Source organism: Trachypithecus francoisi, unplaced genomic scaffold (assembly GCF_009764315.1).
Source record: "Trachypithecus francoisi isolate TF-2019V2 unplaced genomic scaffold, Tfra_2.0 Lachesis_group5, whole genome shotgun sequence".
Classification (NCBI taxonomy): Eukaryota; Metazoa; Chordata; class Mammalia; order Primates; family Cercopithecidae; genus Trachypithecus; species Trachypithecus francoisi.
Window position 1 is genome coordinate 64490471 of NW_022681470.1, and position 27418 is coordinate 64517888.

The following is a 27418-nucleotide window of genomic DNA, read 5'->3' on the forward strand; positions in this document are numbered from 1 at the left end:
GACTATCGTACCTACGCTATGCGAGTCCTGTTCCCAGGCATCGAGGACCACCCTGTTCTGCGGGAGCTGGAGGTAATGCCTGCCTCCTGGGCCCAGCCACCCAGCAGGGATGCAGGCCCAGTGTATCCTAGGAAATCCAGATGAGACCCAGCAGCACAGAGTAAGATTAACAGTGAAGAGGGGTCAGTAGTTCGTAACAGCATCTCAGCAACAGAGCTATCAGGAAGGTTACGGCCAAGGGGGCACCCGGGCTCATTGGGATGGTTCCAGGGTAAAGCTTATTGTCATTTTTTAATTAATGACTGAAATAATTAACTAAGATACTGCCTCATTCTAAAATGGATTTAAGATGGCTTAAAGAAAGACACAGGATTCTATGAGGTTTGTTTCTTCATTTGTTGGTTTGCTTTACTAAAGAGAATAAATCAGGCAGAGGAGATTAAGGGGAGACTAATAAACTGAGAAGTTTGAGGGGGCATCTCCTATTCTATCCTTGGGAAAATCAGGCAGCCTCCCCTCTGAGAGCTCCACATGGAGCCCAGCCTTCCCGGCCCAGTGCAAGGTCAGAGCAGACTGTCGACCTCAGAGCCAGCTGTTCCTACATCATCGCAGGTGGGTGGAATAGGGTTGGGGTGGTGATAGGTCTCAAAGATAGGGTCCTACAGCTAGTGTCATTGCCGGCAGGCCCTCAGTGAGACCCTCGGGTAAGAGGCCCCATGCCTGTTCTCTAAGGACATCGTCTCCACCATGCCCCACCCCAGGTACAAGGAAATGGGCAGCAGCACGTGGAGAAGGCCCTGAAGCTCTTTGCCCAGCTCATCAACAACAAGGTGTTCCTGCTGACCTTCATCCGCACCCTGGAGCTGCAGCGTAGTTTCTCCATGCGCGACCGGGGCAACGTGGCTTCACTCATCATGACCGGCCTGCAGGGCCGCCTGGAGTACGCCACCGATGTCCTCAAGCAACTACTCTCTGACCTCATCGATAAGAACCTGGAGAACAAGAACCACCCCAAGCTACTACTCCGGAGGTCTGGCACGCAGCAGTGGGTGGAGAGGGTGGCAGGACTCTGAACAGGGACAGAGTACCTCATTATAGCAGGCCCCACAAGCAGCATGAGAAGGCCCATTCCCCAGAAGGGGCACCCATTCAGAGCAGCCTGTGTCCTCACATCTCTGCAGGGCAGAATCTGACTTTCCTTCAGCCCAGGGAGACTACAGAGTCTGAAGTTGCCCAAGTGTGATGGACGAGCTCAGACCTTTCCTCAGATCTCAGCTGGAGTCCCAGCTCTGCCTCCTGCTAGCTCTGTGATTTCTAGCCAGTGTTGTAACCTCTCTGTTGTTTAGTTTCCTCCTAGACAAAATGAGAATAATTCCTATCTCATGGTCTCTTCCTCCCCATGTCTCTAGAGCTGTGCTGTCCAGCACAGCAACCCCTAGCCACAGGTAGCTGCTACAAATTAAAATGAAATGGACTGTAAAATCCAGCTCCTCCATTGCCCTAGCACCTAGCCGCATTCTAAGTGCTTGGTTGCCACATTGCAGCTAGTGGCCACCATATTAGACTGCACAGATAGAGAACGCATTATCGCAGGAGGTTCTATTGCGTAGCACTGAGCTTGGGATTTGGACAGCCAGGAAGGCTGTGCCTTCTGAGCTCAGCTTCCTGGATCTGAATCACAGCATCCACTACACATGCCCACTGCAGTTTTCCTGGCAGGGGAGAGGGTTGGAGACCTCAGCATCCCCTGAGCCCAACCTCTCTAGAGGCCGTGGGGAGCCAGGCACAGCTTTGGAGTCCTCTGGGCAGCAGGGGCTGGAGGGTTCCACCTCCATTCACCACCCCTCCTCTTTAGCCTTCCTATAGCAAGGTCTCAGGCTTCCAGACCCCACGTGGGCTGAGGAGGGAGGAAGAATGGCTGTGTTTTATGAGTACTGAGCCCCCATCCTGCCAATCTGAGCATTAGAAACTCTCATTAAGAACTGTTGTATTTAAATTAGAGCTAATCTCAGGCACAATGCAGGGAGAGGGTGCTGGGAGGAGCCAGGGGAGAAAGCTACAATTTTTTCTGCCATTGTCACTCTCTCCCAGGCCCAGATTGCAGAGCAGCCCTGGCAAATGCCTGGGATTTACTGCAACCAGAGGGTATAATTTGCACCACGTGCAGGGAGTTAAAATACCCCTCCGGCATCCCCTTCACTGAGGGTCTGTCACAGTCGCTTTGTTCCTTCCCAAATTCCCAGATCTGTAGCCCTGGGACGGGAAGGGGAGGGGGGCCAGTGCTTGCATGAGCAAATCCCCTGTTGGCAAAACACTTAAACCTTGCTCTCTACCTGAGGGCTGGGATCCAAGACCCCACATGACAGCAATAATGACAGCTAATGCATAGTGCTTAGCAGGTGCCAGGCACTTTTCTTAGCACTTTACAAATACCAATATTAACTCATTCAACCCTGACAACAACCATCGGGGGTGGATGTTATTACGACTGTCTCCATTTAGAGATGTGACTACAGAAACCAGAGAGGTTAAATGACCTGCCCAAGGTCACACAGCCAGTGTATGCCAGAATCAGGATTTGAACCCAGGAAAGTCTAACCCTGAGTGTTTTTGGAGGGGAAGGGACCAGGCACCTTCCAGATAGGCAAAACAGGGTGCTCATGCATGCAAGAAAGCCCAGAAGGACCGGGAAACTCTCTAGTTATCACCCTAAGACCAGAAGTGAGTTGGGAGAACCGGTTCTTTATAGCCCCATGGGATAGTGAGGTGCCTTTATCCACAGACCTTGTCTCAGATGCAGCCAAACCAGTTCAGAGCACCATGGACCATCAGGGCTGAAAAGGCCAACCTCTCCATTTTCATAGGAAATTGAGGCCCAGAAAGAAGCCACCCCTACCTCCAGGTCACAGTCTAGTTACTGGGCGAGCTGGGCTGGGACCCAGGTGTCCTGACGCCCCACCCTGCGTTCTCGCATGCTCCACTGTTCTCTTGGGAGACCTCGCGACAAGCCCGGGCCCCACACGGAGACCCCTCTGTGAAGGACTGCCCCTTACCCTTTCTTCCTTCCCCAGGACAGAGTCTGTGGCTGAAAAGATGCTGACCAATTGGTTCGCCTTCCTCCTGCACAAGTTCCTAAAGGTGAGAAAGGGAGTGAGATGGGGCCTAGAGTCCAGGGCAGATGGTGCTGCTGCTCAGATCCTGGCCACAGGGCTGCATGGGGACCCCCTCCCTCAGGAGCAGGAACCTGGACTGGGTGTGCTAAAGCCCCTCCTTCCACTGGCCTCGCCCCGAGAGAGGAAAGGGAAAACGTGCAAACCTGAGGAAGCCATGCCCACACTTCCTGCCCTGCCTGTGCCCACAGGAGTGCGCGGGGGAGCCACTCTTCATGCTATACTGCGCCATCAAGCAGCAGATGGAGAAGGGCCCTATTGACGCCATCACGGGTGAGGCCCGCTACTCCCTGAGTGAGGACAAGCTCATCCGGCAGCAGATCGAGTACAAGACCCTGGTGAGGAAGCCAGAAGCTCCGGGCCCACATGTGTATCTTCTGCTCCTGTCCCTTACTCTGCCTTCTGTCCATAAAAGCAGTCTAGGGGGTCAATAAAGAGGATGGGAGGCTGGTCTGGGGTGAGCCCAAAGGGCAACTACATGTACCAAGAGCAAGGCAGGCAGGCCCACCCCCCAATCCCATCTCATTTGGTAAGCCCTAAAAAGCACTCCATGCCTAGACGATATTGGGGGAGAAAAAAGTTCATCCATCATTAGGTATTGGGTAATTGGCATTATGAGAAAGATGTATGTTGGTTTCTAACATAGAGGCTTTGGGGAAGTGCACCACTAGTCTCTGATACATCTAGAGCCATCTCTGAACACCGAGGGTGCCTCATTCCAGAACTATAGTCTCTCCTAAGCCATCCAGGAGCTAGAAAGTAGAGTCCTGGTGCTTTGAGAATGAAGAAGTGGACATAATGACTCAGGCTGTCATTTGGCAGGTGTTATGAAGGTGAGGGAAACTGAGTCACAGACCAGAAAAGTACCCTTATTCCCCCATAAAGAGAGTGAACTTTGGAAAAAGAAGATTCTGAGGTCCTGACCCTCTCCCTCAAACTACTCCTTCAGCTCCTGTCCTGCTCACCCTCTGTCCCCCACTTGTAGATCCTGAACTGCGTCAACCCTGACAACGAGAACAGCCCAGAGATCCCAGTGAAGGTGTTAAACTGTGACACCATCACACAAGTCAAGGAGAAGATTCTTGATGCCGTGTATAAGAATGTGCCCTATTCCCAGCGGCCGAGGGCGGTGGACATGGACTTGGGTAGGAAGCCTGGACTCAGAGTGTGAGGGCAGGGGTTGAGGGGTGAAAGAAGGGAAGCTGCCCTGCACACAGCCCTTGCAGGGGCATGACTGTGTCCTGGCCAGGTGAGGCCCATGTGAAATGCTTCCCGCTTTGGGCACTGCCTGTTCAGATGTGGCTGTCTCTGAGGAGACCCACGTGTTTCCTCTGCTGCCTGGGCCCATGGAGCCCTAGATGTCTCTAGCCTCTGTTATTGGTACCAGCTTGAGGGGGCCAGGTTGCCAGGTCCCTAGAGAAGGTGCAATCGGGAGACACTGGCTCACAGCCCTCATCCCTCTCACGTTGCTCCCTGCACCACCCCCTCCTCCCAGAGTGGCGCCAAGGCCGGATCGCCCGGGTCGTGCTGCAAGATGAGGACATCACCACCAAGATTGAGGGTGACTGGAAGCGGCTCAACACACTGATGCATTATCAGGTGAGAGGGGGTGTCTCTTCCCCTCTTCAACTTCCCAGGATATTCCCTTCCCGCTAAGCCTTGCTCTAAGGCCTCAAAAGTCTAAAAAAGATTTTCCTCTCCCTGCTTTCCTCCTCCTACTGGAGCATAGAACAGGGATTCTTAGCCATGGCTGCCCATTGGAATTACTGAGGGAACTGATAAAAAACATGAGTGACCAGACTTCACCCTCAGAAACATATTTAATGGGTCTAGGGTAAGGTCTAGGCATTTCTATTCTGTGTACCTCTACATTTGCAAAAAAAAAACAAAAAAACAAAAAACAGCTGTATATTGCAAAGCCCTCCACATGGACAGCTGCCTTAAGGTACCTGGCACTCTCGCTTTAGCATCTTACTAATGCAGCCCACACCTCTGACTTACAGTGGAGCAGGGAGTTGGATAGACTTCTCTTGAGGTCTTACATTCTTCCTCTTAGTAGCTGGTTTCCTTGGGAAAATTACCCAGGCTTTCTTTTCTCTCACCTGTAAAATGGGGCTCCTGGTGAACCCTGCCCCGAACAGTTGTATGGAATAGATACAAGATAGAAGGTGAGGTGTTTAGCACACAGGCAGACACATTAAATGAGCAATCAAAAAAAAAAAAAAAAATCCCTGCAAAAGAACACAAGATCAAGGAGGTATCTACTCCGGCGTCTTCTCCCCTCCCGTGGTAACCACTCCCAGCTGGGGGGTCTCTGTAAGATTAAGCACAGATAGACAGGTTGGGATTCGGAAAAAATACTAAAATAGAAACTGGAAATAAGAGACACCAAGGGAAATTAAACCAACCAGAGGAAGCGCCTCAGGCTGCAAGACCCATGGGATCGTCTGATTAATAACATCCTCCCATGTCCCTGTCTCGGAAAGAAAGATTTGCAGAGGGGCTGGCAGGCTGGGCTCTCAGGCACTGAGCTGCCAACCACCAGGCGCTGGAGCTGGCAGGAGCCTCCACAGGCACAGAGGAAGCTAGGGCACATGGGATCCCCAAAAATGCTCTTCTCCAGGCTCCATCCCCCTGACTCACCTGCACCCCCCATCCTGACACCCTACTTGGACCCCTGCCCAGAGGACATGAGTGTGGTGTAGTGAGAAGAGAAGAGACTTTAGAAGCTGTATTTAACCCCTGCTTCCCCACTCATTGGTGTTGTGACTTTAATCTCTCTGCACCTTGGGCTCCTCATCTATAAAATGGAGATAACAACCCTTACTTGTGAAAGTGTGAGGTGCCCAGGATTGTACTTACAGATAAGGTAGCTGCCATCACTCCCTGTTAATTCTGTACACATACACACATGCCCAACCACCACCACTTCATATGGTGCTTAATGTATCCGGTAGAACAATTGTAATGAACCAATTAAAGTTGAATAAGAAAGTGCAAAAGAAAACAGCATGATGCTCCCAAATCATAAGTTTCTAAAGGGCAGGAGTGGGGTCTTTCTGCTTCTGCCTCTGATACCCTAATGCTTGTTACTGGGCTTTCCAACCTGCGGCTCCCAATCAGAATAAGGAACTATTCTGTTCTTTTGGTGCTGATCATACAAAGCACTTTCAATTCCCTGATGTCATTTATCATTCATGTATGCATTCATTCCTCAAATATTTACTGAGCTTTTGCTGAGTGCAAGTCACTTCCCACATGCTAGCCCTGAGTGACAGGGGACAGCAGGGAGTATTCCCCCCTTTGGGAGACTGTGATGATGATGATGCTAATAGCACCACTAATACCAACATTTACTGCATGCTCACTGGATACCAGGCACTGCTCTCAGCCTTTCTGTGTTTTAACTTCTTTAATTCTCACCACAAACAACATGCAATTATTATCCCCACTGACCACTAAGGCTCAGAGAGGTTAAGTCCTGGAGCAGGTAGGCAGCAGAGTCAAGGTCAGACCCAGCCGGTCATCTTGACCATGGATTTGCACCACCTGTTGGTTAAGACAGAGAAAAACCAAGGACAAGAGAAGTTTAGTGATTAGACCTGCAATTGAGTTGAACTGTGGTCATTTGAGTCACCTTGTGAATCTTTCATTAGGTGACAAGAAACTATAAATGATAATGTAATCTGTTCTCCCTGGGAGTGTAAACTCCTGCCCCTGCCAAGCTTTCTGGGTATCATTTCTGGGCTGTCAGTTATAAGGAGAATTCCTGAAAGACGGAAGTAGAGACTGCCCCCCTCCCTGTCCTGGTGCTGGTGGTACCAACAGCTGACAAGTCCAGGGAGCTATTCTAGCTGGGAGGTAATGGAGTCTTGGCACCTTCCAAGCACAGGACCTTGGAGCTTTATACCATCAAGTCAATGCACTGCCCTCTTGTTACCCTCTCTGGAGTCAAAGGTCCTTGGAGCCCCTGCAGAAGAAAATCTGCATAATCTTAATTAACAAAGAGATGTTAAAAAACTTCCCAGGCTTCCGCAGATTTATAGGGAGGGTAAAATTAAACACCACCACTAAAACCCGCTATCAGGGAATCTCGTTAGCACTAATGTTCATTTATAGTTTGACTTCCCCACATTTAATTCTTTTTTGGTGGGAGAGAGGGACTGACAATTTAAGACCCAGAAAGACGGTTTTATGACTGGTGCAGCTATAAATCAAACTTATAAAGTTCATAAAAATTGTTAAAATAAAAAATGGTTTAATAGGAATGTTTTATGGCCCATAACATTATTATAGCTGTTTTATTCCCTCTGCGTTAGGGGTTTAATTGGATCGCCACGATTCTGGGGATTCTCTGTTTTTATTGGATGGAGGGTAATCTTAAATCAAAATGGCCCCAAATGTCTTCAATATGGCTCCTCATTTATCAGCCCTCTCCCTGCAGGCTGGGTGCTGAGCTGGGGCGCCCTCATAGAGGATGGGACAAGACACCATCTTTCTCCATCAGTCCCCAAGAGTGGCTGCCCTTTTGGTAAAACTGTTTGAAGTGATCCAGGCATTATAGGACCCAGGCCAGACAGAAAGCAGAGCCAAAAGGGAAAATGGGCTCCAGACCAGTGTGACTCGAAATAAAATTCCAAGTTAGAATATATAATGAGAAGAACATGTGCTCTGGAGCCTGACAGATCTGGCTACAAATATTGGCTCTACCATGTATGAATTATGTGACCTTTAAGAGGTTGCTTAGCCTCCCTATGATTCCATTTTTTTTTTTCATCTGTAAAATGGGAGTACTTGTGTGTAGCTCACCAAGTGGATGGGAGACTGCGTCTAGCCCAGTGCTGTCCAGTAGAAATATAATGCAAGCCACATGTGCAAGCCACATGTGTAATTTAAACTTTTTGTATTAGTCACATTAAAAAGGTAAAAATAAAAAGATCAATTAACGTTACATATTTTATTTAATCTAACTGGTCTAAAATCATTATCATTTCAATATGTAATCAATTTAAAAATTATCAATAAGATAGTTAATATTTGTATTCATACTGTCATTGAAATCCAGCATGTAATGTATATTTATAGCACATCTCAATTTAGACACAGCTCATCTTAGTTAGGATTAACCACATTTCAAATGCTCAATCAACACACATGGCAAGTAGCCATTATATTGGGTTGTGCAGCTCTAACCCAATAAAAGCTCAAAGAACAGCAGTAATGGTTGTTTCTAGTATTCCTGTACTCCTTGCTCTCTACCCCACAGCTATATTATAACCCTCTAGAAATACTTAACTCCAACTTCCCAAGACATCTACATTCACCATACTGTACCTTTTTACCCTTTTCAGGTGTCAGACAGGTCGGTGGTGGCTCTGGTCCCCAAACAGACCTCCTCCTACAACATCCCTGCCTCTGCCAGCATCTCCCGGACATCCATCAGCAGATATGGTGAGAACCAGGAGGGCAGACTGGGCAGCTCAGAGCAGAGCCTTCTGTGACCTAGCAGGGCCCACTCGCTACCCCTTCTAACAGCAGGCAGCCCTTACTGCTGCTGGCCCAATCATAGGCTCCTGCCAGTTGGTTTCTGTCCTCCCCAGTCCAGGCATTCCCAGGCAGCCTGCACCCTCAGACCTGTGGGAGCAGGTGGCATCATGTGCCCTTTCTTTGATATCCCTGCCTGGTGGAGGAGTCAGAGTGGCCTAGAACCAGGAAGACACCTGGCTGGGGGTTCATATATCCCAGGTTGCGTGGGCCAGTCCAGTTTATGCCTGTCGTCCTGGCTGAATTATTAAGAGTGCCCCTCCCTTTACTCTTAAAAGTGTCCCAGTTTGATCAATAAATTAGTCAGAGGAGTACTGGGGCCCCCAGACCCTCTGGGCAATGAGGTTATGGCACCTCCTTGTCCCTTATTTTATTTGCTCTGGTTTCATGTATGCACTAAGGCCTTGGGCTTCCCAACCAAAAGGCACCGCAGGACTGAACCCAGCAGCACTAAAAAGGGCTCAGGAAATTCCATACCCCAGACCCCATGCAAGAAGAGACCCTTAACTACCAAGAGGAGAATTACAACTTGTAGCTCTTTAGTATCCAGATTTCTATTAAAGCACTGACGAAAATATCCTATTGACGTTTTACCTATTAATTATTCATTGCTGGGAGTGTCTGAGTAGAGGTGACTCCCATATTCCCGAGGGTCTCTCTAATTCACAAAATTCATAAATCCTCTTCTAAAAAAGCCTTCAGGCTCTTCTGTCCTCATGCCAACCAAGGATCCCTAAAATAACCTACCATATATGAGGTCCCCGCAGCCCCTTTTCAGCTGAAATGAGTTTATTCTGAGTGGATGCAGCAGGCGGGCAGGGATTCTGGGAGGATTCTACAAGCAAAGACGGTGACTCAGTTACTCATAGCCCTCCACCACCCCCTTCTCCTCAGACTCCTCCTTCAGGTACACGGGCAGCCCCGACAGCCTGCGGTCCCGGGCCCCGATGATCACCCCAGACCTGGAAAGTGGGGTCAAGGTGTGGCATCTGGTGAAGAACCATGACCACGGTGACCAGAAGGAGGGTGACCGGGGCAGCAAGATGGTGTCCGAGATCTACCTGACCCGGCTACTGGCCACCAAGGTAACTCCCGCTCTGCCCAGACCAGAGAGCGCTTGTTAGAAGAGCACGTCCCTCCACTCCACAACACAGAAAGGAAGTCTAGAGTGTGTCCTTCAAGAGGACCCAGTCAGACAGTCCAGGTACAGCCGGACATGGTGGCTCACACCTATAATCCCAGCGCTTTGGGAGGCCAAGGCAGAAGGATGACTTGAGCCCAAGAGTATGGGACCAGCCTGGGCAACATATCAAGACCCAGTCTCCACTAACAAAAAAAAAAAAGAGAGATAGTCCAGTTTCCCGGGCAGGGCTTCCAAACAATCAGGCCACTGCTGTTCTCTGCCCTTTGGCAAAAATAGTAAACATATCTTTGCTTTCTGCATACTTCTTGAGACTACTGTTTCGCTTCAGAGGAGTAGCTCTCTCCCTCTGGACCCCTTAAGCTCTAGGAAGGCACTGGGGTTTCTTGCTGATATTAGTTGGATAGATATGCTGGCCTCCATTATCATTGCCCTTTCTATCCCCTTTCTGGCCACAATGGGAGGGAAAGCCCAGGCCTGGCCCTGCCAGTAATCCAAGGGGAGGCTTCCCCTTCCCATCCCATCCCACCCCAGCTACCCCCAAATGTTGATGCAAGCGAGGCTACATCTTCTAGCCTTCCTAGCAGATAACAAAATAAGCCTGTAAGTATGACAATCAAAGAGCCCATATTTTCCAGACAGGGCTAGATTTCAAATACTCTCCCCCATGGACCCTCCAACAATGGCACTGAAGTTTTAATACAGTGGCATCCAACTTACAGCTCTCAGACTTGCTCCCAGAGTGGCCCAGAAATATTCCACCAGACCCCTTGTCTCCATTTTAGCTTTGCCTGATATGCTCAGCATAACAATAAGAGACCAACAAAGAGATAACAGAAAAGGCTAGAGGTTTCTACTGACTCTCAGAGGTGTGCCATGAGCCTGTAAACTCTGGGAGCCAGGCCAAGTCTTATTCCTGTTCTAGAAACTCTCCAAAACCCTGTGGATCAGCACTCTGCCTGGGGGTGTTCTTGAGTCTAGACCCTTCACCCGCATTCCATACTCCAGATACCACTTGTCCCAGGCCACCAATATCCTAAGCCTTTTCATACCTTTCTATCAGACTCTCCCGGTCCTGCTGTGCTCCTGCCAGGAGGCACCTGGTCCTCCAGCTTGTTCCTTGGGCACCCTTTCCAGACTGGCTTACAGCCTGTGTCCCCTCATTCACCCATGGGAAGCCCGGACTCAGGGCACTTCCTGTCTTCCTATCAAAGACCCCAATCCTACACCCTATGTGGAATGTGGAATGTGGAATGTGGCTGCAGGTTGGAGGAGAGATTCTTCCCTAGGATCCACAGCCCACCCAGTTTCTCCCACTTCCCCAGCTACCCAACAGTGCCCTTCCGCCCCACCACCCCACCCCACAACACTGCCTGCACAGCCTCGTGTCCCAGACAAATTTCCAAGGCAGGATGGATCCAAGGCACCATCTGGTATGCCTGTCTGCTCCTGCCATCACCCCCACTCCATCTCACTCTCCCCCACCCCTCCTCCAGGGCACCCTGCAGAAGTTCGTCGACGACTTGTTTGAGACCTTGTTCAGCACTGTGCACCGGGGCAGCGCTCTCCCCCTGGCCATCAAGTACATGTTTGATTTCCTGGATGAGCAGGCAGACAGGCACAGCATTCACGACACAGATGTGCGGCACACCTGGAAAAGCAACTGGTAAACCCTAGGGGAGCTCAGCAGGAGGTGCAGCCTGGAGAGGCCTGGAGCTGCGAGGGATGAGGACCAGGAGACGGGAGGGTGGGAGGGTAGGCTATTCTCGGCTGGGGCTGGGTGATCCGAAGCTCCTGGAGCAAATAGTGCACATATGCTCTGCAGAGCCCACACAGTCCCCAGCTGCCTGTGCCAAGTAGGGTCTGCCTGGCTTGAGGCCCAGCACTAGGATGCACCCTTGAGTCCCCCAAGAAGAGCCTCCTGCCCTGGCTGTGAGATCTCTGGTTCTCAGGAGAAGGGAGCTGGGGGAGCCCATGCAAAGAACTGCATTTGAAGCCTGCAGCAGAGCTTCACAGCCAGGCATTGTGGGGCATTCTGAGTGAGGCAGTTCTAAGGCACTTCCTGAGATGGGGAAGCCCTGAATTAAACTGAGACCCCTGGTGAAGTTGGTCAGCACTGGAGAGGGAGTTCACACCTGCTATAGACTTGAGCCCACTGACAGGGAGGATTTCATTGCAAACTTGATCTCTTAAGGCCAAGTGATTATCCTGGCGCCATAGCTTTCAGGAAGCAGCAGGCAGAATGCCCTGCAGGCATGACTCTCTCCCCTAAAGTCACCTCCGCAACCAGACCAGCAGTGGGAGAAGCCCTCAGGCCCCTGGTAGGAGACTTTATCCTCCTGGGTTTTGAACCTGGACCACAGACCAAGCTAAGGACTGGCTTTCAGGTCAGACAGGACCCGGCCAAGAGCTGGCATCAAAAGGCTTCCTTTGGGAAAGAGCACGGAGAGGGGAGAGGGGAGGTCCAGGCATTTGGGTTGGGCAGGCAGCCCATGCAGCTGTCTGGAGTCAGCGGTCTCCTCAGAAAACAGAGCCGACACAGATGGGCCCAGGCTGTTATTTGGGAATCAAAAGTCCTAGCAACCAACAAAACACTTTGGAAAAAGCCAACCCCAGCCCCATCTTTTCCTTCCTCCTCCCGGGTCTTGTGGTCACTGAGCCTTCCTCAGTCTGCAGCTTTGATCACAGTGGAGTGAAATGGATAGGCTGGGGTGGCCCTAGGGTTAAGAGCCCACAGTCCACTTTGCCAGGACAGGCCTTCCAGATCTGCATTCCCTGGACAGCACATGCCTGTCCCCTTTGCATTGGAGCATCCCCAGCCCAGTGCTGGGAGAGGGCAATTCAGGGGAAATCAAGAGAAAGTCCAGGGTTATCCCCAACCCTGTACCTTCGGTGTGCTGGCCAGACCCAAGTAATAGAAATGCACTACCCTGGCATTGTGGTGTGGAGAGAGTTTCCTTATCCAGACCTCAATAGCAAATGTCCAGGGAAGGATTACCAGAAACTACCCAAGGCTGCCAGAAGAAGGGGAGGGCAGAAGAGATGAGTCAGCTCTCAGCTGTAGCAACTCCTCCCGGGCTAAAGGAAAGTGAGGGATCCTGTTGTGTTTTGGAGGATAGGCAGAAATCATCATGGAAGGGCCCGAGTCTGGGTAACGCAGATCTTTCCCAAGACCTGGCACTACTGAGACATTTGGGAAAGTTTGGGGCCCATGAGAGTCAAGAGAAGATGAAGAAGGGGAAAGAAGAAGCTGGGGAGCTGGGAACATCATCTCAGGCTGGAGGACAAGCCTGCGACAGGGCCTGTTCTACAGAGGAGTCAAAAGAGTTAAAACCCAGGAGGCAGCTGGAAAAGAAGGCAAAGCTGGAAAAGGAAGTAAAAACAGCAGCTGTTCTGATTTTGAAGGAGAGTAAATGGGCTTATCTGCTTTATGGCCTAAGGAGCAGAGAAAACTCATTCTCCTCTGGTTATAAATTCCCAAGTTGCAGAAGGAAGTCTCCTAACTACTGATCGGTTCCTCTTGGGGTGGGAAAATCTCTGAGCTACAGCGAGTCATTCCCAGGATGCCAACAATGGCCTCCACTTCTCCCTCTGCCCCTGCCCAGATACAAGAATGCCCTGGGGAGAGTCATGAAAGAACTTCCCCCAGGGGAGCCCATTCCTCAGCCCAGCCAGGCCAGGCCAGCCCTGGGAAGTAGCTTGGGCAGCCGGGCTGGGCGGGGAGCGCAGGTGGCGCCCTTTGTGCCCGCTCTGAAGCTGAGCCTGGGGCTGCTGGCTGCCTTCTTCCGGACAATGGCCACGGGCACTGTGAAGGGACTCCAGGAGCCTGGTGGCTTTGTTTGAGGCCCTGAGAAAATGTGCTGTCCTCTGTACTTGGGCTTGCCTAGGGGCACAGAGGCCTTTAGAAAAGTCTCCCAGGAGGGAACAGAACACACCCAGCCTCAGCCCTCGGATGTTAGAGATCAGGGTCAGTGTCCCCCTTAGGACACAAGGTGCCTCTCCCTCCATTTCTCCCAGGTCAGTAACAGCTTAGGCTAAATTCACCCTGGCTGGACCCATTTTCTTCCATTTTACTCCTTTGCCCCTCCAGGTGGACGATTTGAACTTTGTGGGGGAAGAATATCAGTGGGCAGCAGAAGGGGCATGGCCCGCATGCATTCTCAAGTCTGCTCTGCCTTTCCCCACAGCCTCCCTCTGCGCTTCTGGGTGAACGTGATTAAGAACCCCCAGTTCGTGTTTGACATCCACAAGGGCAGCATCACGGACGCCTGCCTCTCTGTGGTGGCTCAGACCTTCATGGACTCTTGTTCAACGTCAGAGCACCGGCTGGGCAAGGACTCCCCCTCCAACAAGCTGCTCTATGCCAAGGACATCCCCAGCTATAAGAGCTGGGTGGAGAGGTCAGTAGCACCCTCAGGACAGGCCCATGCCCCTATCTCCCTGCCCATTCCCCCCTCTATAGACATCACTGACCAAGGACTCAGATGACAGTGTCTGTCACCTCTTCAGGACCTCCCGCTCCCCTCCCTGCCCATACCCCCTGCTTCGGGAGGAAGGGTGGCTTTGTGCCCGTGGAAGTCAGATGATTATCATCCTAATTACCATTCATTGAGCATGTGCTAAGCACTCAGTGTTCTAATAAGATTTTGTGTGTATCATCTCATTAAACTGTCCAGCAGAGTTGTGGAGCCGCTATTATTATTATCCCCATTTTACTGATGAGGAAACTGAGGTACAGAGAGGCTAAATAACCTGCCCTGCGTCACACAGCTAGCAGGTACCAGAGCTGGGATTTGAGCACAAAGAGCCTGGTCAGAGTCTGGGCTTTTAACCACTCTGTTGGGTACCGCAGCCACGAGCTCTCAGCTAAATGGAATCTACTGAAGAAACCCTGGCCTTCAGCCTCAACCTCAGCTTGAAGCAAGAGGCCAGAGGAAGCCACATCAGAAGAGAAATAGGAGGCAGGAGCAACTGGGGACATCAGTGCCCTCAAAGGACCTGGGCCCAGGGTAGCTATAGGTAAATATTTGCTGAGGCCTCCATCAAGGTGCCTGTCCTGTCTCTGGCAGATACTACGCAGACATTGCCAAGCTCCCAGCCATCAGTGACCAGGACATGAATGCCTACCTCGCCGAGCAGTCCCGCCTGCACGCTGTGGAGTTCAACATGCTGAGTGCCCTCAATGAGATCTACTCCTACGTCAGCAAGTATAGTGAGGAGGTGAGACAGGGCCCCAGCGGGGACAGAAACCAACAGGCAAGGAGCAGGAAGCCTAACTCAGTCCTTAAATAATAATAGATGGCAATTTAGAAAAACATTCCGGGAGTCAGAAGCCCATGAGCTCAAAAATTATCATTCCTTTGAGGCAACTCAGCTCCTGATTCACTGAAGGCTTTATATGCTTCATTGTCTTTCCCTCATTGTTAACACAATAAATAACACTTTTAATCATTTTTCAGTTCAAAGTATTGTATAATTAATTTCATTCTCTCTTAATGAATCAAACTATTCTTTGCACTCGGGCGGATCCTGTCAGTTACATTTCGGATAGACAGGTGGACCCTAATACGAATACAAGTTGAATAGGACGGCTTTGGAAAATTCACAAAGCTTCTATAGCATTGAACCTGAAAGTAGTAGTAGTAGTAGCAGCAATAATTAACACTTGCATAGCACTTCCTATGCCAGATAATGTTTTAAACACCATGCATACATACATATATATAGGTGTGTGTGCATGTATTCATTCAGTTAATCATTTAAATTATTTAAGGTTACGTGCATGAAGGCAGAATGGAAAGGTAGACAGGGTGAAGAGGGAGGACTCTGGAAAACGGGGTCTTCTATTCTGAGTCCTGAAGTCTTCCTGCCTTTGTTTTTGCTCCTCAGCTCATCGGGGCCCTAGAGCAGGATGAGCAGGCGCGGCGGCAGCGGCTGGCTTATAAGGTGGAGCAGCTCATTAATGCCATGTCCATTGAGAGCTGAGAGGAGGAGCCTCGCATTCCTGGGAAGAGGGACCTGTCCAAGCTGTCACACTGGGAATCTCAGATGGAAGGACAAGTGATGGGGATCAGGCCCCAGAGCTTGCTGTCCCCTGAGACCCCATCCTGGGGAGAGGGGAGGGCCCCTCTCCCTATGCCAGCCAAGTTTCGTCATAGCCAGTTCCAGCCGGGAGAGACAGTGGGCGTCATCCATCCACAGTGAGAACACCAGAGAACCTGGGGCCAGGAGAAGGTGGTTCTTCAAGCCAAGAGGCATGAGCTGGGGACAGTTCTGCCTCTGTGACTGCTGCTTTGCATGAAAACTCATTTGATGTATATTGGGAAAATAATAAGAACTTTATTTAATTTTTTTTAAGAAAAAGGGAAAAAAACAGAAATAAAACAAAAAGCCGCCCTGTTGATCCCGTCCAACTTTTGTTTAATTCTGATTTCTGTCTCCCTTCCTTCTTTTCCCCCATTCCTCCTTCTTTATATAATGCCTATTTCCAAATGCCAGAAAAAGCAAAGAGATGCTGAGAGACATTGGAGAGAAAGTGACTGTCTCCTTTTCCTTGAAATTAAAAAAAAAAAAAAAGTGAAGAGGAGGAGAAGAAGAATGAGCACAAGTATGCACCAAACACTTCACAAAAACGGAGGCCAGTAAAACCTGAAATTATACCGGCAGCCAGAAGAGCATGGGACTTCCAGAACTTCGCAAAAATTGCAAAGCCATCAAGAGCTCACCCTGGCTGACTGGAAACTGAGCTTTACCTACCACATACCTGCATATTCTCATCTTTTGAGAGGAGATGCGTACCTAGATAGTACCAATGCTTTTTGCTACTGTTTTTTGTTTTGTTTTATTTAATCTTAAACCTCAACAAATGAGGAGCTGGTCTTTGATATGTTTCCTTTCAATTTCCCTAAAGTTAGTATGAGAAGTGGGGTGAAGTGGGCCTCTCCCAGACCAGACACCTGGCCTCCCTGCGAAGGTTGGGCAGCCCTGCCTCATATCAATCCCTGTCATAAACCAGACACCCTCGGGAAACGGCCTGGAGGTGTGTGGGCCAGGCCTCCATGAGGTTCCATTTGGAAGTTGATTTGGGGACATGGGTGTTTGACTTTGGAGTTCACTCCCATCATCCAGTAGTTCCTGGTAATTAAAAAGAAAACAAAAATCAAACACTGTTTACAGCAAGCAATACTTGAAGAGCATAGGTTACAGAAGCTGCAGTATTTATTACTATGCTTTCTTTCTTTCATTCTCTTGTGCCTGGAGAGGGGAGACAACCCTTCGCTCATATATGGAAGCTCCTGACCATCTGGGCCTACAGCACTTCCTCAGTAGAAATGACTGTGGCATGCCCACGTTACTACCTTCTGCCTCTCTTTCTGCCTCTCATGGACTTGTGGGTGTGAAGGACAAGTGGATGACTTCTCACTGGACTTTCCTTCTCTGTCTCTTCTGATGACGCCTAAAACTATGGATGACCAATTCTCCTGAGTGTAGTTTCCAAACAAAGAGACCAAAGCTCCATGCCCAGGTCCAGAGGCCCCATAGAAGCCAGCGGGAGTCATCGAGAGGAAAGGAGCTCTGTTGGTGTCAGGACCTTGGTGGCCAGGATAGCCATCAGAGTGTCCAGGCCTCCCACATTAGCTTGGATCCGAGCAGCCAGCTCCAACTTCTCTGCAAGCAGCATTGGCGTCAGGGGGTAGGAAGGAAGACAAGGGAAGCAAAGGGGTGGGACTGGGGAAGATAAAGAGGAACAATCTGCCCTTCCTCACTTTTCAAAGGGTCGAGAATCCTAGGCTATGATGCTGGGAAGCTAGACCAGCTCCTCCAAGAGAGACTGGACCAGGGTCATTTCCTCTGCTATTAACTCTGGGCTCCAGCTTCTCTGTGCCCTGCTTTACCTCCAAGTGGTTCCAATTTCCAAAGGCCCTGCTGACCACATGTGATTCCCAGGAGAGGGCTGGGGGAGGGGAGCATAGAGGGCTGGCTTCCATCCTTGGCATGTAGCTTTGGATCGCTGTCTAACCACACAGCAGACGTTGCCTGGTCCCCCAGCTCTAGTTTCTTGCCTGAATGCAGCTGACAAATGGGAAGAGAAAAGCATTCAGCAAAATACTCAGGAAACTTGCTGTTTTCATTATAATTCACAACCAGCCATGCCAAGGCCACTTTCTTTTGAAAATCCACTTCTGTTAAAGTTTCTCGGGCCCTATTAATAACCTGAAGGAAATACTAATGACTGGCCTTCCGCACTAAGCCAAAGTGTTTGCTTTTCATAGCACCCAAAGCTTATCAGCGCAGAGCCCGTAATTTATGGAGATAAAAGGAAAGGAGATACAGGCAAAAAGAGTGTGAGCAGGAGACTTTATGCTACCCATAAAAAAGTCCAGCCCACCCCATCTAACTTCTGAGCTCTGTTTGGGTGAAGATTTTCTGGCCACACGGCTGCTCAGACTGGCATCCAGGCTTTGCTCCACCAAGAAGCTAAAGGTAGTTGGACATCTCAGCAGCATCTCTACCAACCCTTAACTCAATGCATCTACCTGGCATCTCCCAGCAGTTACTTTTGGAGATAATTCACTGCCCCTGGGGCGTTTCCTTGAAGGTTTGTGGAGAGCGTGGAGAATGATGGGGCAATGGCCAATTGGAGGGTGGAGAGGAAAGAGCCAGAGCTGGCTATGAGTGGTTTGGCCACATTTCTCAGGATTCCATGAGAGAGTTGGGGAACTTGGGCTGACAAAGGAAGTGGCCTGGGGCATCCTTTAGGAAGGAATTAAGAAAAGGGAAAAAGCTGGACTCAAGCCATGCCATGAGGGTGAAAGGTTGTAAGGCCCTGCCCCCTTTCCAGCTGGCCACTTGTTCCTCCTCCACACCTCTTGGCTTTGGGCCACCAAGAACCAATGAAGTTCACACCCTTTGGAATGAGAAAAAGAGGGAGTTGGTTGGCCTCTCTTCTCCCTGTTATCCAATTTGAGGATATTTTGACCTTGGGTAAGGATGAAGTGTTGAAGCCACAGCTCCTCTCTACAAGAAGCCATTCATCTTGGAGGAGGCAGAGACAGAAGTCTCTCTCCAAAGTCTATCAGTTTTGCTTCATTTCATTGATCTGCACAAGAGACAATGCTCTGGAAAAGAAAGATGACCCCAGAAGGGTGCTTGGCAAGACAGAGGATGCTAATGGGTAACGGAGAGCACTCCCTCCAGCTGGCCCTTGCTGCTGCCTCCCGTCCTCTGCATGGGGTCAGGTGCTTCTGTGCTTGCCGTCCTACCTCTCTCCACAGCACGGCTCTCAAAACCATTTTGATCCCCCATTGGCGGAGAGTTCCCCTCTTTACAGAGTTAAGTCATTAAAAGCATGACTCAGCTGTTAATCTCATTGGAGGAGGGAACTGTTTCCTGAATTCATTCATCCGGGAACCTTCTTGAATAGCCACTGTCTGCCAGCCACTGCTCTAGAGATGGGAAAACAGCACAGAACAAAACCAAGGTCTTTCTTCCTTCAGGAAGCTGGTTCCTGCCACCAACTTAGCAGGCAACAGTTCTCCTCCCCTAGTGGCACAGGGTACCAGTTTTATAGGAAACGGGCTCCAGCAAAGGAGGAGAGTAGTCCAACCCAGCTGCCTTACCTTATTCTGGGGCCACTCCCCCAGCGATGAGAGCTGCTCTTGTTTCTACTGCCACTGTCTCTTCTGGCAGCACATCACCTGCTGCTTGAGCTCCTGACCTTCCTTCAGTTCCACCAAATGAGGACAGGAAATAGTCAAGACCCCTGGCCCTGCTGAGCGTGAAACAGAATCAGTGGATGGGTGTGCTGGACGAAAAATGACCTGGGTAGAACAAATAGGGAGCATTTGAAAGCCTCGGGCTGATAAATCTCCAGGTGCATCCCGGTTGCCACACCTGCCCCCATTAACCTACTGCTGGTAAATACTGAGCCAGCAGCTGCTCCAGGAGAGGCTGTTTTTTTCTCAGCCACACTGTGTCTTGCATGAGACTCCTGGGGCCTGGGCACAGACAGAAAAGAATTGAGACTCAGGAGACTTGGTGGGTGAGAAAATGAAAAGTGGCTTCATAGACACAGGGCTGTGGGAGCAGATCCCACGGGGAACTTGGGAGATGAACTTCAGGGCCTTCCGATGCCTTGTCTCAGGAATATGCTTTGAGAAAAATGGTAGCATCCTTTCCATAACTCAGTCTTTCTTCCCTAGTTTCCCTGAAGTGTGACATTTTAGTATCTGGAGCTCAGTGATCCCCATCAATGAGGGATAAGGTTTCACTCTTGGTATTTTCTAACTAGTACCAAGGAAAGTCCTGAGACATGATCACGGCCACTGCTTGGCAGACAGGGCCTCCGCCCAATAAGCAAACTGGAGATTCCTCAGCCTCTCGTGGACACCCACATCTCGTTCTTCTCAGCGCAGAAAAGCTCTCCCTTCAGCCTGAGCTGTCTTCTTTCTGCTGCAGTGCAGCCTGCTCCCTCCTGCCCTGGCCACAAGGAAGGTGGGAAACATCTTCTGCATTTCAAAGTCCTCACTTTGACTTATTTGGCCTTCATCTTGGCGTGGAAGGTATGGCAGGCAGAATGGAAATGGTCCCCCCAAACAGAACAGATGTTCTTGCGTGTGTAACGGAAGAAGGGACAAGCTCTCTGTCACATGAGACTAGGGGCCAGAACCCACCTGCCTTTCCCCACAACTTTTCCTGCTCAAACCCACTCCTCTTGACACACTGGAATCTGTATTACATATATTTTTAAGAAAATACGATGATGGTTGTCTGGTTTTGTTGTTTTTACAGGTGTTGTGGAATAAAAACTGTAAGAAAATTAAGTATTTAAAATGTTCCAATAAAGTGGGGTTTTTTTGTTATTCTAATATATTACTGTGTACCTATTGTAAATACGAAACACTCCTATTTTGCAAGCTGAGGACACAATTTGTACTGTTGTTATATATAAATAAAGTTTACTGAATTAAAAATCCTTAAATCTTTAAATAAACCTGATTTTTCAGCAGCATATATGCAGAAGAACATTTTACCGGCATATTTAAGAAGGGTACTCATGGAAAGATGAGCTAAGTTGTTTTGAGGGAGTTTTAGAATTTTCTCTGGAGCCAGAGCTTATTAATGTACCAGTCATCATCATCAACATAACACACACACACACACACACACACACACACACACACACACACGGAGGATGCCCTGGCTTATACCAGTGGGTGAACACTGCCCCCTAGTCCCAAGACCTCAGAATACAGCCTTCCTCCAACTGGAGGCAGCAAGTGCACTCCATGAGACAGGACCCCTTCCCAGAAGTGAAGGGAAGTTTCAGAAGAATAAGATCGTCCTCTACCTCCACGCTTAATACATGTTCTTCATGTGTATGTACACTCATGTGTACAAGTGCACTCATGTGTTTGTACATAACATGTATTAAGCACGCCCTGGCACTGTGGTAATTGCTGGGGGATAACATAATACGTGAGAAAGACGTGATCCTTGTCCTCATCAACCTTTTAGTGTAGTGAAAATCATAAGCATTCTTAAAAAGGAATGTTTCGGCCGGGCGCGGTGGCTCAAGCCTGTAATCCCAGCACTTTGGGAGGCCGAGGCAGGTGGATCACGAGGTCAGGAGATCGAGACCCTCCTGGCTAACACGGTGAAACCCCGTCTCTACTAAAAATACAAAAAAAAAAAAAACTAGCCGGGCGACGTGGCGGGCGCCTGTAGTCCCAGCTACTCGGAGGCTGAGGCGGGAGAATGGCGGGAACCCGGGAGGCGGAGCTTGCAGTGAGCCGAGATTGCGCCACTGCACTCCAGCCTGGGCGACAGAGCGAGACTCCGTCTCAAAAAAAAAAAAAAAAAAAAAAAAAAGGAATGTTTCACCATGCATTGAGAAGGGGTGTTTTGGTGTTTTGTTTTGTTTTGTTTTGTTTTGTCATTTTCAGTTAAAGGATTAAAGGTAAATAAGGGAAAGATGCCAGATAGTATGTGCTTTTAGATCCAGTGCAGGTAAGACAAGAAGGTGGGCCCTGCCTAGGGGAGAACAGTAGCTGGACTGACAAAGTCCAGAGGCAGCATAAACATCACAATTCCGCAGTAAGGCTGAGAAGTAGGGAATTGATCTTAGGACTCCTAATCCTTAGGGTTCCCTTAACCCAAGGAGATCATGCCTCCTCTCCTCTGTACTTTCATCTTTCTGTTTTACATGCTGGTATTCCAAAGTGTGTAGGTAACACTTCTGCTCTCTGGTAAGAGAAATAGATGAGAATAACTCAAGAATCCATCTGACATCTCAACTTAGCATGCAAGCAAACTGCTGTTCACTGTTTTCATGATAATGGGACCAAGAGAGTTCTGGGTCTTCAACCTCATACCAGGCACTAAGAGTAGAGCCTCCTGAAGGATGAGGTCCAGGCCCTGCCTTCAGAGTGCCTGAAGTCTAATATGGACAGCTAGCACACAAGGGAGAATGGGGCCTGGGACTTATAAAACAAAGCATGTAAACAAGTGCATGTTGGTAAACATGGTGTGTGCTTATAGCTTTGAAGAGATCATAATTGGGAAGATCGTCAGTCAGTCCCTACTTAGCAGCCACTGAGTTCACAGTGTGTGTCCCCCATCCACACCGCACACATATATACACACACACACCCTTCCCAAATGGAATGGAGAGATGCAAAAGCTGGTCCCGAGGGTGAGAAAAATGCAAACATAACACCATGAGGAGTCAGGAGGAGAGGAGAAGAGTTCAGTGCTGAGGCCTGCATGTAATTAGTGTGTCATTTTCAACAACACAGTGGGCCTCAGGCCTGGGAAGTGCACCCTTGGGCCTGGGGAGTGCACTAGAGCTTTTTACTAACTTTAAACCACCCTCCTCTTCTCTCTGAAATGCAAAACTAGAACCCTGGAAGCACTCTAGTGTCTAGCAGTGAAAAAGGTGTCTTTTCTCAGTAAAAGCAACAATATGGCCCCGGTGAGCTCCAATGTGGGACGGAACAATTAGATGAGACTTGCCTCTGTCACTGCCTGACTGGGCTCCTGGCTTCACAAGAGGCTGGGATGCAGGGAAATTTGGACAGAGGAGGACATTTCTCAGTGAAGGGTCCTTACGTCCCTGAGTTTTCCCCTATCTTCCTGTTTCTCCCCTCATCCCACTGACATCTGTCCCGTCAACAACTTGGACTTAGGGTATCCCTACTATTAAATACCTGCTGCAGAAACTACCATCCTCTGGAAAGGAAGCAAAGGAAGAGGATGGAAGCTACCAGGCTGTCTGTCTTGTTCACTGTCATATTCCCAGAACAGAGCACAGACCCTGGCCCACAGCAGATGCCCCATAAGTATGTTCTGAATAAACAGATGATTGAACGAATGGAACTTGGGAACCATCTACCAAATTCCAGGCTCTGGAACGTCCTCCCTTTTAGGCTTCTCATGCTCACATGATAAGAGTTTTCCACTTTTAAGTCTGAGACTCAGAGAGACAAGGGATTTACTTAAGACTGCACAGCTGCAAAGTGGTAGAGCCACACAGGTCTGATTCCAGACTTTATATTGCACAGGCTTTTCCCACTGCACCGTACTACCTTTCATTAGCTCTGGAACCACTGAATACTTGGAAGTCCACCCCAGAAATGGATCCTTCCTCTTGCAACAAGAAGATCCTATGGAGACACTCTTCCTCATTCACTAATAGTCATATTTGTTCAATGCAATCAATATCTTTTCCTCACTTGCTATGAGCATGACACTAGACTAGGTACTATTAGGGACACAAAGGGGAGGGAAAAGCTAAGTCCTGAAGTTGCAGCTTTCCCAGGGTTTACAATCTAATGTCAATACCAAATCATTATTCTATAAGAAAAGGACTCATCCCTTTTCTTAGGGGTACTTCTATCTCATTTTTACCACAAATGCAAAATAATTTTACCAAACTGCATCAGTAAAACTCTCAGAGACCTGGTTTCCTCAATTTGAGGGTAAAACCTGCATGATAAGACACTCAAGAGAATTTAGGGAGAGGGGTGCTGCTGATTATCTGTGCTTGATCGCATTGACACCACGAGCTACCAAACATCTCTGCTCAGCAAGTGAGCTGAAAGACAGATGAGTCTTCCACCTGTTTTGTGTTGGCTGCTAAAAGCTTAGAGCCAAATGAGCAGCCCACCAAAGCACATGTACAGAAATTTCCACTGTGTGTTATTGCATTCATCTTATTCCTGGCTTTGCTTTATGTCTCTGTCTCATTTATCTTGATTCCTCACTCCTACTCCTTTCCGATTGCTAGGTTTCCTGTATCCCTGGCTAAGAGCATAGGCTTCGGATTCAGATTGCCTCGGGTGGAATTCCATCCTCAAGCTGTATAGTCTGAGGCAAGTTACATAACCTCTTTGTGTATCAATTTTCAAATCAATAAAATGAGGGTAATAATATGCATCCAATAAGGTTTTTATATGGGTTAAATAAGGTAATGTATGTAATGGACTAAATAAGTATTACAATAGGTAAATGAGCAGGAGAGAGAATTAACCATACATCCTTCTTTTACAGGCAGCCCAGCAGGACCTACAGGCAGGAATTGATGAGCATCTCCATTTGACTGTGGGGAGACGTTGAATTAATAGACAGAAGTTTTGGAGATGAAAGTCGGTGCCTGAGAGTTAAGTCCTTAGGAGACTAGTCATGGATGCTGACATAGGAAAACAGAAGATGAATCAAAGTTTCACCCAGTGGCAGAGCTAGCTATGAATCTGCCAGTGAATATGCTATAGATAAATAGGAAGTGGCAGACAGAAGTGGATCAAGCCAAATTTCTATGTGCTAAGGCCACAGACAGGGCTCAGTTGGCTATAAGAGTCTGTCAATGGCCTCCTGACAGCATGCCCAGGTCAAGGGTCTGATAAGGATTTGGGGCCTACTAAGAAAGGTGGTTCTTCACCCTGAGAGCCAGGGGGCAGGGCCGGCTCACAGGTAGAGGATAACAGCAACAGAGGGGAGCAAACAGGCTGGAGGCAGAGGGCACAGACCCCAGAAGGACTATTCCCTGCAAGAAGTCAAGGAAGTGGAGTAGGAAATGGGCTGGAGCACTCACCAGACCTGAGAGGGGAATTCACCTGTCTCCCCTCAGGGAAGAGTCTGGGCACCTCCATCCTGATTTGGTTTTAGGTAAGTGATTAGTCAGGGTTTTCCAGAGAAACAGAACCAGTAAACCAATAGGTTGCGTGTGTGTGTGTGTGTGTGTGTGTGTAAGAAGGAGTGGAGATTTTAAGGAATTGGCTCATGCAATCGTGGGAGCTCGCAAGTCTGAAATCTGCAGGTCAGGCTGGCTGGCTAAAAATTCCTGCCAAAGCTGATGATGACTCAAGACTCCTGCAGCCTTGAGTCCAAAAGCAGTCTGGAGGGAGAATTTCTTCGTCTTCAGGAAACTTCAGTCTTTTCTCTTAAGGTCTTCAACTGTTGATGAGGCCCACTTGCATTATGGAGGGTGAACTGCTTTACTCAAAGTCTACAGATTGTAAATATTAATCACATCTAAAAAAATACCTTCGTAGAAACATCTAGACTGGTATTTGATCAAAAAACTGGGCACTGTAGTCTAGCCAAGTTGATACATAAAATTAACCATCACAGTGAGGAAAAAACCAGTCAATCCGTTCATCAAACGCTGAAACTAAATGAAGTGCCTGTGATCCTTAAATCTATTCACTTTGATGATTTCTTGTCTGGTTTCTTTTACCCTTAGTCTCTGAGGAGAGGATGCTTTTGAAAGATCCTAACCTTTACTGGGTAACCAAAGAAGAAGAGGAACAGATATCAATGGGTATGGAGGGCCCTTGAGAGGCAGAGAGGGTACTGGCTCCAGATAAGGGAAGTGGACAACTCTCAGACTCATTATAGGAAATAATAAGAGGGAAAATCTGGAAGCCATCCCCCATCTGGTTTTCTTCCCAATATCATTAATGTCTGAATTATTGCAGCCCATTTAGAAGAGACCCACCTAAGAGGCCAACACCAGAAAACCAGTAAACAACAAAAACATGTGGGTGGTTATTTAATCCTCCCAAATCGGGTAGTACTCCAATCTTCCTGATCCATCTCCCCAGGCTCCTCTCTCTTTGGTTCTCCCATCTTCATGTGGCTCCATTTTGAAGGTTCTACTTGCCATCACAGGTGCCCCTAACTTTCATGACCCATTTTAGAAAAGCTCACCTGGAATTCTCCTTTTGTCGCAATCATTATCATCATCCTCTAGCATGCCACAGCATCCTAAAATGCCCAGAGCCCCACAGAAGAGCCTGCAGTGTCATACACTGGAGGGTGGGAAGGGAGCCTCCCCAGCCTAATGGTACCTGACTTCTCCTCTGCCTGGCACTGACCCCGAGTGACTTTAAAGGCCACAGGATCTTTTCAGAGCTGAGATCTGGGTGACTGCAGTGAACGCTGAGCTTCAGTGACTGCGGGAACCCAGCTCGTGCCCCTCCTCATTTGAGGCAACCCTTGGTTTTCATCTTGACTCCATTTCCCTGTTCGAACGGTAAGGATGCTGAGGGAGAATGGAAGTACACATTGTCAATCCTCCAGGCCATTTCCCCAAAGAAGTGTTTCTTCCACCTTAAGGAGTCTCCCTGGTCATTTGTTTATTTAACTAAATCTTTAGTGAGTCACTTATATGCTCTGCTGTGTGCTAAGCAGAAAGGTCCAGGACCTGACCTCTTACTCTTGTGAGCCTCCCTGGCCGTGATGTTCATCTGGTAGCAATGATTTAGTGTGTCTATTGCACTTTCATTGCATAACCAGCAGTGTGGTTAGCACGTCACAGACATGATCTGATTGACTCTTATGAAGGCCAGAGGAAACAACTGGCATTCATTCCCATTTTAGAGATGGGGAAACTGAGGCTCAGAGAGATTATACAACAAATCCAAAATCACACAGAGGTTGCGAGATCCTTAGGATTTGACCAGATCTTCACAAACTGTGGATTCAGTGGCCATGAAGAAAGGCCCATTGCTCTTTGGGGCTCAGGGTAGGGCTGTTCCCTGTTTCGGCACATAGTGACCAAAGCAGAATGGCCCTTACTGCTCACAGCCAGCCTGTGACAGTAGCCCTGGCCCTCAGGCCTCTCCCAGCCAGAGCTAGGACAAGACACAGAAATCCACGAGACTCTTGGAGAGGTGGGTCCTATGACTCAGCAATCGGCCCCTGCCACTGGGCCTGTCTCCTCCTAGAGCCCTATCTGCTACTAAACCACTTGAGTGGCCCTGGCAAAACCTTTTTCTTTGCTCAATTTCAGTTTTCTCCTTCATAAATTGAAGGGACTTAGAAAAGATCAGTAGTTTCCAACTTTTTATCAAAGAAAGGCTCATACAGAATCCAGATCCAAGTGCAGTTGCTCTGATGGAAACAGATGGGAAGGCAAGGCCTTACTCATTCCACCTCCCCTTCCTACACCAGCCCTCCCTCAACCTTGCTCCAACTCCCTGTGTTGGGCCCTGTATGCTTCTGCACAACCCTACGGCTCCACGGAACGCTACTGGTTCTCTAAGGTCCCACCTTGTCCTGA

At 48.9% G+C, this 27418-nt stretch overlaps 1 protein-coding gene across 1 annotated transcript; it reads left to right on the top strand.

The window, feature by feature from the left end:
* The first annotated feature begins 6 nt into the window (after window positions 1-6).
* LOC117075395 (plexin-A2-like) lies at window positions 7-20848 on the top strand. Its single transcript, XM_033197707.1, has 12 exons — window positions 7-72; window positions 762-1030; window positions 3072-3138; window positions 3362-3508; window positions 4156-4315; window positions 4666-4769; window positions 8522-8621; window positions 9609-9799; window positions 11352-11521; window positions 14043-14255; window positions 14925-15075; window positions 15745-20848. Exons 1-12 carry the CDS (start codon window positions 19-21, stop codon window positions 15838-15840), a joined length of 1722 nt encoding a protein of 573 aa, XP_033053598.1. The 5' UTR covers window positions 7-18; the 3' UTR covers window positions 15841-20848.
* The last annotated feature ends 6570 nt before the right edge of the window (window positions 20849-27418 follow it).

Excerpts from the sequence above, each read along its gene's own strand:
- LOC117075395 (XM_033197707.1), top strand. The coding sequence starts at position 19 with ATGCGAGTCCTGTTCCCAGGCATCGAGGACCACCCTGTTCTGCGGGAG. Across the intron at positions 1,031-3,071 it reads CCCAAGCTACTACTCCGGAG|GACAGAGTCTGTGGCTGAAA; the intron begins GTCTGGCACGCA and ends TTCCTTCCCCAG. Across the intron at positions 11,522-14,042 it reads CACACCTGGAAAAGCAACTG|CCTCCCTCTGCGCTTCTGGG; the intron begins GTAAACCCTAGG and ends CTTTCCCCACAG.